Source organism: Lytechinus variegatus, chromosome 16 (genome assembly GCF_018143015.1).
Source record: "Lytechinus variegatus isolate NC3 chromosome 16, Lvar_3.0, whole genome shotgun sequence".
NCBI lineage: Eukaryota > Metazoa > Echinodermata > Echinoidea > Temnopleuroida > Toxopneustidae > Lytechinus > Lytechinus variegatus.
Window position 1 is genome coordinate 9,706,782 of NC_054755.1, and position 11,924 is coordinate 9,718,705.

Genomic DNA, 11,924 nt, shown 5'->3' on the forward strand with positions numbered 1-11,924 from the left:
CTCACAAAGTTCTTAACTGAAGGTTCAGAAAAGAACATCTCAGTGATTCTTTCGGACAATTTTTTAAGCTACTACACAGCAAAAACTGTGGTGTTAACCGGTGTACATAGAGGACCACACCAGTTATTTTACACCGGTGTTAAATTGGTGGTGTTAGTTTTACACCTATAGGTGTTATTACGACACCTATGGTTGTTACATTTACACTCTTTGGTATTATGTTCAATCTCTAAGGTGTTATTTTAACACCTTAGGTTGTGGTCCTCTATTAACACCAATGGTGTCAGTTTTAACACCACAGTTTTTACAGTGTAGAACTCTGGCAGCCAATTGACTGATAGCAAATTCATAATATCCAGTGATAATTCACTGGGGTGACACACCATATAACGCTCCCATTGATGACGCGTCATACAGAAACCAAACTTGTGGAGATGACACTAACACTTTGTCTAACGTCAAACACAGACTTTGTCCATCTAACATAACCATCTCTTAACATTAGTCATCGCCAATAAAGTTGCGCCAAAATCAAAATCCAGTGTTAAACCTTGTGCACATGGTGCAGTGCAACTTTCATACGAATTTGACCGTGTTTTTTAATCGCACTATAAAACTTGCATGGCCATTATTGCAAGCGATGAGAGTAACTCTTACGTCATGACGTCATATACTGAGAGTAAAACACAGAAAATCTGAACGTTTATCTGCTACACCGACCATGCATCCATAAATGCATCCATTTTGAGTTGTTCCAGCTGTCAGCGTCTTTTAAATGAAGAAATCTCCTCGAACTTAACGACACTCCCACCTTCGCCCCCCATGACAGGTTGATTTGAAGAGTCCACGCAGAGGTATTCTAGAGCGATAAAGGAGAAGAATTCACGTACTTAGGGAGAAAATATAGATACTGTTAGGTCATCTGTGGCTGGAAATTTCATGATTTTACACAGCAGAAACTGTGGTGTTAACCAGTGTACATAGGGGACCACACCAGTTCTTTTACACCGGTGTTAAATTTGTGGCGTTACTTATACACCTATAGGTGTTATTACAATACCTTTGGTTGTTACATTTACACTCTTTGGTGTTATGTTCAATCTCTAGGGTGTAATTTTAACACCTCAGGGTGTGGTCCTCTATTAACACCAATTGGTGTCAGTTTTAACACCACAGTTTTTACAGTGTATATGGTCACAAATTACTTGAGGTCACTTCGATAGTGTTGGAAACTGATACTTTTAACAGCAATTGAAATAAAAATAAGAAACACCATGGGCCCATTGCATAAATTTTTTACCTGAGAAAACTCAGGTTGAGTTTTTGCCTTTGTTAAAGTCAATGGCAGAAATTAGACTACCTTAGTTTTCAGTTTTTACTAGTAAGAGTTTTCTCAGGTAAAAAGTTTTATGCAACAGGCTGCATCTAATTTCTCTAAATTGAATATATAAGAGGAATTACTTTAAATTTCATTTTTGGCATGTCCTTGGGCCTTCGTCAGTGCAAAACCTTGACATTTCCAGAGACGATTCCCTGTTGGATGAACACAGTGTGTTCACATGGCAGTGTGGACAAAGTGAGACATGAATCACATTGTTCAAATGCTCGTGTGAACACAATTCACTTTTACACTGTCGACACCAATACAACCTACGCGTTGACAGTGTGTCCACATGGTGCACTAGTACTGTATGTGAAGATGTGATTTACACCATTAAAATGCTCAAATATATAAGTGTGAACATAACTGACACTTTGACTCCTATGCGGTATGAGTTTTCAATTTGTTCACACGATGCACTGATGTTTTAGCCTACAAGTCCTGTTTTATCCCATAGTTACCATGGTAACAGTTCTTCTCAGCCAATCAAAACCAAGGGAAGTTGCCAGACCAGATAACTTGCTTGACAACATGTGTTATTGAAACGTTCCCCAGGATATGGTGGTGCTAAGCGAAATGTATAAAAATTCATAACTCACTTGTGAAGACACAACTTCTGAGTGTGGAGAGCACGTCATCTTCAGTCTGGTAGTAGAAGAATCGTTCGTCGGCTTGGCTAATCTGTTTTGCATTACTTTCAACAGGCTGAAAAGAATTTCATACAAATGAAGAAAAATAACAATCCTTTCAGAAGCAAATAATCTCTGTAGCTTTTATGATTTAATTAGTTTATTCCCAGTTAAAACAAATCATTTGTGTCATTAAATAATAATAATAATAACAACAAAAACTTCATAAGTGTGTTGTTATTTGAGTACTTGCTTCATTTGTAAAAGAAAATCTGCCTCAGGTCACGGATACTTACCCCCCTACTAAAATTCATCAAAAATAAATAAATAAGTAGGTGGGTGGGTCGGTAGGTAGGTAAAATAATAAGATTTTCAAGTTCAATAATGATAGTACCATTCATAAGCCAGGTCCTCAAAATATAAGATTAGTGATTAATGGAAAATAATGTTGGGAAAGCAGCCAATCTGAGATGATTTCCCTGTTTGGTTATTTAAGCATTAAAAAAAACATTTATCAAAATGAAATGATGAAAATAGGAATATAAACTACTAACGGCAACCGGCAACTAAATTTGATACACCTAAACCAGCTCATGCCAGTGTCCTTTTCGTGGAGTTTTCAATTCTAATTTATTCAATAATGTTCTATTTAAAAATGCATCATTATCATCATAATTGTTTCCATATGTTTCTCTAAATAATTTATGTGAAACTTTACACTACAAAATACCTGGAAGTATATCTTGCCATTCTTATCGACCGCCATGCATTTAGACGAGAAAGAAACTATAACAGGAGACCCATGGCTACTCTTATCCGTCTTACTAGTGTTAAAGGTGTATAGGTTTATAAGATCTGTTTGCGAAAGGAAAAACAAAAGAAAGGTAATTTGATCGTGTTGACCGCAATTGTGAAGCTAATGAATAAGTGATGTTATTTTGGGGAAAATTGTATTAAGTAGTATCAACACCACCGTAGCCAGCAGACATCATCATATATTATCACCACTACCAACATCATCTTCACCATCATAATCACCCCAATCACTATCATTACCACCACCATCGTCATCATCACCTCCATCATCGTCATCATCACCACCGTCATCATCACCACCACTATCATCATCGTCATCACCACCATTATCACCATCATCATTTAACTATCACCTCTATCATCATTATCACCATCGTTACTATGATCCCCATCATTACCATTGCCAATAGCATCATCATCATCATCACCTTCATCACAATCATCATCATCATCATCATCATCACTACCACCACCATCATCACCACCATCATTATTGTTATTGCCATGACATCCATTATCATCATCACCACCACCAACACCAACATCACCATCATCAAAATCAAATAATCAATACATGTACCATCCCCATCATCATCATCACAAGAATCACTTTCACTATTACTATCACGCTGCTTTACAAACTCACATCTATCCTGTTCCGTCTTGTCCTCACTCTCTTCGAGGAAACAGAGATTGCCCGCCTCGTCCAGTCCAAGATATTTCTTCAATTTTTCGGCTTTGAGATACACTTTCTTCATCTCGTAAAGATCAACCTTTAATCCAATTCCTTTCCCTGTACGAAAAACAAGGGGAAACATTCGTTTGTTTTCTGAGTCTTTTGACGCATGACTGACAAAAATAAAATGAATTCAACCAGCTACTGTTAAAATATTTCACATTTCACTCACACATTTTTATATCAAAATAATGTTGCTCTTTCCATCCTAAAAACCTGTCGAAGACCTGAAAGACAAGATAACCATGTATGCCCGCGAACTTTATTGAAAGCAAAGTTGTTCAACGCAATTATTTTATCAAAATACTCTGTATGGTGTATCAGTTTTAAGTGGTCCTTAAGAATCCATTGTTCAGAAAAGAGTGATATTTAACACGAATCCAGCGAAGGGAGAATAATCGAAGATCGGAACGAGGGTGATGAACTAAGAAAAAAATTATCAAAACTTAACAAAACAAGCAATGGAAGGGAATACGAATGTCGTGAAAGAAACATCGTTGAGTTGTGGAATCTACTTACGGACTTCATCGGCAAGCTTCATCTGTTGCGTTGCCACCAGGACTTTGACCAAGGTATCCGCCTGTTTGACGGTCGGTTCCACTCCTCTTACCCAGGTGGTTAACATTTCAAACGCCGCGTTCCGAACATGCCCTTCTGCTGCGGTCCACATAGCCGCAACATCGCGGTAAGGCAAACCGAGGTTGAGACCGAGTGGCACGTATTTCTCGGTCGGGATGCGGTTTGCCAAGCATTGGACCTGCATTTCAGAGAGGCCTGGAACGTCCTTCTTTGAACTCACGACGTACTTCAGATGATCATTATCGGCTTTAAAAGAAATAAGGATGAATGTTGATAAGTGTCATGAACTTTGAATTTGAAAGATTGAGGAATCATAAACGTGGTGAATCTGCAGAAAAGGAATAGTGAAATAATAACTAAATATCACTGAATACATTGTAAGAAAGACTTTAGCCAATTATATTTATTCCAAAGATGAACCGTATATACTGAACCATGAAGGTATTAATAATTCCAGCTTTTGCTTACAGGTTTGTCTTTAAAGATTGAACAATATTATGGCCTATCTGTAATACTACTATGTTTCTAATAATAATAATAATAATAATTATAAAACAACATCGCGATTAACTAATTCACCAATGTAGCACAGTCAATTCAGGGAAAATTTTATCAAAGATCCTTGGTTTTTATTGGCTGAAAAGTGCTTATCTCTGTCTGTAACCATGACGACTGTCAGAGAATGACATGTTGTGTCATTGATGACATTTTTAATGAAGCGGTCCACGGGGGAGGGGGTGATTTTCTCCAGATGAACGTTGACGACCAGGACATGCCTACTGTGTGTTACCTGTTTTGACGAGGCCATTCTCCTATGTTTCAAAAGATGCAATCTTGTTTCACAGTCTTCCAATTCTTCTGTTTATCTTACCCTGATTTATGAGGTCCTTCTCCTAGAGATCTTTGGACTTAAGACCACCATTCAGATTGTTAGCCGTGTTTCTGATATAAGTCTGTTTTACCTGGATCAATGGGACCCTTCTCGCAGATGCTAAGTGTCTTCAGAACCTCGCGTAGGGTCACGTATCCACGCCAAGAGTGGGTGGTTCTTCTCCCAGACATCTATGTTCTTCGACCCCTTTTCATGCAGGGTGCTAGTTGTTCAGCTGTCTAGGATCTCAAGAACCTTGCTTAAGGTGCTTGAAGAGTTAAAGTTCTTCTACTTGTCTTACCTGGATCAATGAGGCCCTTCTCCCAGATGTCAAGCGTCTTCAGAACCTTGGTCAGGGTTTCCGCCGTGTTCCTGTTCTTCTGCTTATCTTGCCATTGGATGAGGATCTTCAGTGTGGCCTCCCGGGAGGACGAGAGTTCTGAAGAGTTGCGGATATCGCTCACTTCTTGGACCTTGAGGCCTAGGATCTCGCCCAGTTTGTCTTGCAAACCAGGCATCACCTTCTCGCTAACTCGCCATAGTTGAACCTCGGAGATTGCTGCAAGGTAAAGAATATATTTGAAATATGAAACATCCTCGTCGTTGATGTAATTATCGTAAAATGGTAGTCCATGCATGCATTTTCTCTGCTAATAACTATCAAGACAATGCAATTGATTGGAGGGGCACTGTATTGTTTGTGAACAATGCAGTGCCCCTCCAATGCTTTGTCTCCTCCAGGTCACGGTCCGTCACTGATTCCCATGAAGATTGAAGTTTCGTACTTTTTTGCTGAGTATTTCATAAGAGTGCGAAGCGCTAGCTGAAATTTTCTCATAAACTGACCTGATAACGGCCGGGACCTTTAAAGGACTTTTTGTACTCATGAACAGGATACATTATGCTTATATAAACAAATAAGCAATACAAGCGTGAAGCCAGAGCTGAAAAATGCTGACCCAAACGAGGGACGCTTAAAGACTGCTTGTTAGTATCAACACCACAATTAATGAGAGCGCGAAGCGCGACTTTTATTTTTTTAAACTGACCTGATAGATACATAAATAATGTAAGCACCAAGCGCGAGCTGATTTGTTATATATTTTGACACGGATTACACTGAAGGTCTGCCTGTAGGGATAAATGAAGAGGGCGTTTGTATCACTAAACCATATATGCAAGCGCAAGTGCAAAGCGCGATATTTTTTTCATATATCAACCTAAGACAGGACATTGCATGCATTACTTCTATACCATGAAGATATCACTTTATAACTAATATCAATGGCGTAGACAGGTCCTTAGACCTGGGGGGATGCATGATCCCTAGCTGGGTCATACTTTATATATATATATATATATATATATATATATATATATATATGTATATATATTTATATACATATATATATATATATATATATATATATATATATATATTTATATATAATATATATATATATATATATATATATATATATATATAATATATATTATATATATATATATATATATATATATATATATATATATATATATATATATATGTATTTATATTATATATATTATATATATATTATATATATTTATATTTATATATACATATATATATATATATATATTTATATATATATATATATATAATTAATATATAAATATAAAGAATGAAGGAGATAACGTACTCGATAAAAACAAAATATCATGGGCCAAAGCAGACGAGTTAAAGATAACAAAATAACACGATCTGCCTCATGGATTATCTCGTGTGTCTTTTAATCACTTTGCTTTCAGCAATAAACAGGGCATCCAGTAATAAACAAACTTCCTTGCACATTTTTCATGGCAGTAATCTTTTGTTTGATTAATGACAATGAGTAAAGATGATCATAAGAGAAATGTCATTTGTCGGATGTCTAGTTATCATCTTGGTCATGACAGTCCTGCTAAACATGATCTAGAATAACTAGTATTCCTTATTTTACTAGTATAGTAGTATACTCTTTTAAAAGTAGCGATATTGTTAATGATCAAACGAATGAATCAACAACTAAAGGAATAAGCAAATAAACAGCCAAATAACTAAAAAAATATCAATTACAATTATAGTAATAGGGGTAAAATAAAAAAAGCTCAACATTATATTTCTTATCCACGTGCAGATATGCGGACACTAAAATGATAAACACACTCTGTTTAAAATTACCATGATTACAAAGGCTTGATTGAATTAAGTATGGAAATGAAATAAACCTCACCGGGTTGTCGGAAGTAAACTGTATAGATAGTAACTTGTTATAATTTCGATTCATTTCTTATTATGTACCTTGTTATGATGATTATGATAAAAACATAGGTAAGGAAATGTAACAGTTTATAACCTTCAAACCTAGAAGACTGCGCACGTACAGAAATCACGTACAGAAATCACTGAAATTGAGTGAAAAAAACCTCGGATATCACTTGAGGCCATGCAAAATTTGCACTTTCATTCCAAAATCATTCATTTACTAATTCGCTCCTTAGAGACTGAAAATATTCACCTTTTCTTTGCAAAGTAGGAGTTGAGGACATGGCCAGCAGGGAAAAGGGTCAGTGTATGTGTATAGGTAATTTCTTATTAATTCGTTTGAACAGTGTTAATGTGTTATGAAAGCAATTGCTCTGAAAGGGGGTGATTAAGCGACACTTTCTTAAATCTGTAATGAAATATTTTGAACTTATCTCCTTTGCAAATACATAATTATTATAAGGAAATGTACTTGGTGAAACTCTGAATAACGATCCTTAAATGTATATGACGACGCAAGACAGTTGTTATTACTTAAAACTTGCAAGTTGTAAATGCATATAAGATGATTGACTCTGAATAAAAGTCCAATTTTGATCATGTTTGTCATTGCTGTACGTTATGATTATTACTGCTATTATTATTGATTGATTTTAACTAGCATTCATTGCTTTATTACTGTATAGTTTTGCTTCTTCCCCCACAGAAACCTGGGGGGGGGGGATGATTGTACACACCATCCCCCCCACCTAAAATTCTGGGGGGATGCATCCCCCCCCATCCCCCCGCTATCTACGCCCCTGACTAATATACTGACCTTGCGTATTCCAATAAAGAATATAGCCTTCGTATCTCACTTACAAATCATGAAAAGTGGAACAAAGTTTGGTTGTGGGTACACGCAAACAGGATTATCTTACAAATTGATAATCGAGAAGGAATTGTTGATAACAATGATCTGTAAATGCCCGCATGTTTTAAACATATTTTACAATAACAGAGTACATCGAGAAGCGCGAGCTAAAATTTATACATGCCTAAAAATGAGGACACAATATTATGCATGGTTGTGATAGAAATTATACCTAAATACGTATTACTACATAATATTCTACATTATTATTTGCCGAATATGAGTCTATCTGCATGGCATATAATATTTTATGTTTCACTTTTCACTCAGTTTCTCTTTCTCCCTCTGCCATTTGATGATGTTTTGCCAGCCGATCGGGGGAGGTGCTCGTGACCCCTGCCCCTAGGTCATTTAGCAGGAGAACAGTTCACCAGTTCTTGTGTTAAGTCGTGCGTCACTCTTTGCTACTGTCACATTTCCCCTGCTGCAGTCACATTTCCCATACGGCGAGTCGAAAAGAGCCTTTTATTCATTTTTATTCAAAAATCTATAATGCAGCTGGTATGTTAATAAAAATGGCTGTTTTCGAGTCGCCGTACGCCGCCGTATAAGGGAAATGTGACTGCGCTACAATACAACCAACTTCATGATACAGGTACCACCTGGTAAGTATTGAAAACAATTTTCCATTCAAAGTCGATTAAGTACCTTATAATATGGATACTAACTCTTTAAAATAAAGTCTCTCCATAAATTATTTTCTTTCTCTTTTATAAGTATACCCACATCAATGTATCGCATTGCGTGATGGTGGCCCCTGGCTTTATATTGCCCAGAGAAGCAGTACGAAATGTGTTTGTAATCAAATCGATGCTGTTTGAATACTAATTGGTATTGTATAAACACCTATCTGGTGTTAGACCAAAACGAAATTGGTGTTGTTAAAACACTTCTCCGGTGTGGACTCCGGGCTGGTGTTAGATCAACACCGCAGTATTTTAGTGATCAAATGGTATCGCATTGCGTGGTGATGGCGGCCAACGTATGCTTGCCTATCGGCCATGAACGTGATATAAATTCTAAATATATCCATGATGAAGTAATGGTTTGTTTCATCCAAGGATTCTACAAAGGAAATCCTTCGACAATATGGGATTATCATTTCCGATGATTGTAATTGCAACTAACATAGGGATATAATTTATGCACATCGTTGTTATTATTGTTGTATTGGTGGTATTACAACAGAATAGCAGCAAGAATAGATCTATGGAAGGAAAATGGTGGATAAATATCAAGGGGAGATAAAGAGAGAGAGAGAGATAATCGCTCTTTGTGGAGGGGGCTACAACAGAAAGTTTCCCAGAGGAGAGATGGCAGGGATGGAAAGAAGGGACCATGCAGAAAGAGAGAGCTATATAGGGAGCGGGTCGGAGAAAAAGGGGGGTAGATTAAGAGTGAGAGGGGGGAGAAACGGGAGAAGGGGAGCTATAAGCTGGATAAAAAGATAGGGAGTGAGCGGACTGGGGTATAGAGGAAGGGAAAGAAAAAAAGAGATGAGAGAGAAGCCGGAGGGCGGAGGTAGATGAAGAGAGAGGGCCTGGGGGATGGACAAAGTGTATATATAGGCAAATATAATAGGAGATGACGAGAGAGAACATGATGCAGTACAGATGCACTCATTAATCTGGATGCATCCAAGTGACGTAACGAGTCTGGTGTTCAATAAGAGGTTTATTACAGCATGGACCTACTAATGATTACAGTAAGCATGGACCTACTAACACAAGCCTCTAGATCTCGAATTCGCTTCCACATACTCCCTGGGATGGGAATAATGCATCCATCCACGGTATGTCTCGTAGTCATAGCTCCATGGTCAGAGTATGCACTCGAAAACTATATCCCGTACAGTTACATACGCACTGAAAGAAACAGATAATACTCACTCGTCTTCAATTCAGACTGCCCGTTGCCCATACCACCCGTTTACAGTTGAGCTCCGTGACATCAACGCATGAAACGGAGTCGATGAATAAGATTTATATGACAACGAAGATGATGGATGGGTTGACAGATGAGCGGTGTGATAACAATGACTATCGCCTTAAGTTGATGAGGCTGACAAAATATGGTGATGCACGGAAGATCGAAATGCGAATAAAATGCAAGATGATTAGCAGATACACGATCACAACTTTCAACGACACGGCATATTTATGTATTCCACTGCCAATTTTTCACCAAAGCGGTTTACGAACATGCATTAGTCTATGGGATATAACCCCGATACAACCATTATAATTTCCATACAACAAATGGTGCTGCGCGCGGCTGACGATTGAAAAACCCTCGTACACGACAACCGAAAAAAAAGCGATGGAATAACATTTATGCACCGAACTCCCCGCGGGAGTGTATATTCAGCGCAAGCAGTGGTAATGTCCTCTCTTTAGAGAAGGGAGTGTGTGTGTGCATGTCGACTGTGGGTTAAGCGTGCACGGAGGTGTGTATGTCTGCCCGTTTTGACGTGCGATAATTATGTTATTCCACGCATGTGGAGCGCTATCTACCAAACAAAATCATGAAATCATTTTATGAATGGGGGACTGTCACATTTCGATCATCCTATTGTTGTGTTTGGTTTATATTCTTAGCAGTAGGTCTTGATATCGATTCGTCACGAACGGGAAGACGGGAGTTTCCCGAGTGACAACAATACCGCCCTGCCATTTTTATATACTAGCATGATGGAATAATGCTCGGGTTTGCCGCGATATGTTCGATTTTTAGGGCTGGCTGAATCGACATCAAGGGAATCAATGAGGACAATTTGTTTTAAGATTATTTCATGACGCCAAAAGGGCCTAGATATCTGCTTAAACCTAACTTTAATCGGTGCCTTAAAAAAGCTCAAAACTTCAGGCACGTGTATATGGATTATTGCACTTTTGTCTGAATTTACTTCCCCTTTCCTTTTGAGGCCTTTATCAATTTCAAGCTCTGGTCTCCCACATTTTTTTTCTGCTATTTGTTTTAATAAAAAAAAGAAATTTATGAGGTATAAATATATTTCAATTAGATTATTAGATTGTATATATGCATATGTTACGAATTATGCCATTTGCTTATTGTAATGTTATGCTAAGAAAAATGATTACACTGTCTTGTATATACTTTTGTTATTGGAATGTGAAAATAAATAAATCAAATAAAAGATCAAATCAATAGTAAATAGGGCAACTGCCTCCTTTATGCGAGGCCCATCCCTTATAGTTTCCATATATTTATATATACATAAATATATATATAATGTATATATATATATATATATATATATAAATTAACAAAGTGGGAATGTTCTGCTCGGAGTTCGTCCAATGAATAGTTAAAACATGGGCGAAAATTTGTGAAAAAATATTTCCATTACGGAGTATTTATTTCTGTTTTAACTATATATATATAGGCCTATATAAAGAATAAAATAAGATTCAAAACCGAAAGGAAAAACTACGAGCGGAAAGAAAAAAGAAGGTGACACAGATGAGGGGACCGGGGGGGGGGGGGCTCACAAACTGAATCAAATCCTGGTTAACGAAATTAAAAAAATGATCTACCTTTATTATGCCATTTAGGATGAAATTAAAAGTGATATGAATTTTATTGAATATCTCGAAGAGCCACTAAAAAAAACAGACACTTAATTTCAAGGTTCTTTGCTAACATTGAGATTTAAATAATTATCTTCTCATATTATAGATAAAATAGATTC

General features: G+C 37.1%; 1 protein-coding gene across 1 annotated transcript; it reads right to left on the reverse strand.

The window, feature by feature from the left end:
* Positions 1-239: 239 nt before the first annotated feature.
* On the reverse strand, positions 240-10,600 carry LOC121430322. Its single transcript, XM_041627600.1, has 7 exons — positions 10,102-10,600; positions 5,314-5,571; positions 4,082-4,387; positions 3,473-3,619; positions 2,741-2,865; positions 1,981-2,086; positions 240-859 (listed from the first exon to the last, which is right to left on the reverse strand). Exons 1-7 carry the CDS (start codon positions 10,130-10,132, stop codon positions 762-764), a joined length of 1,071 nt encoding a protein of 356 aa, XP_041483534.1. The 5' UTR covers positions 10,133-10,600; the 3' UTR covers positions 240-761.
* Between the last annotated feature and the right edge of the window lie 1,324 nt (positions 10,601-11,924).

What these genes read in the sequence shown, in the direction of transcription:
- LOC121430322 (XM_041627600.1), bottom strand. Translation starts at nt 10,132, where the DNA reads ATGGGCAACGGGCAGTCTGAATTGAAGACGA. An exon ending in GAAGCTTGCCGATGAAGTCC is followed by an intron (nt 3,620 to 4,081) that starts GTAAGTAGATTC and finishes TTTTTCGTACAG; the next exon opens with GGAAAGGAATTGGATTAAAG. An exon ending in CAGAAGTTGTGTCTTCACAA is followed by an intron (nt 860 to 1,980) that starts GTGAGTTATGAA and finishes TTATCGCTCTAG; the next exon opens with AATACCTCTGCGTGGACTCT.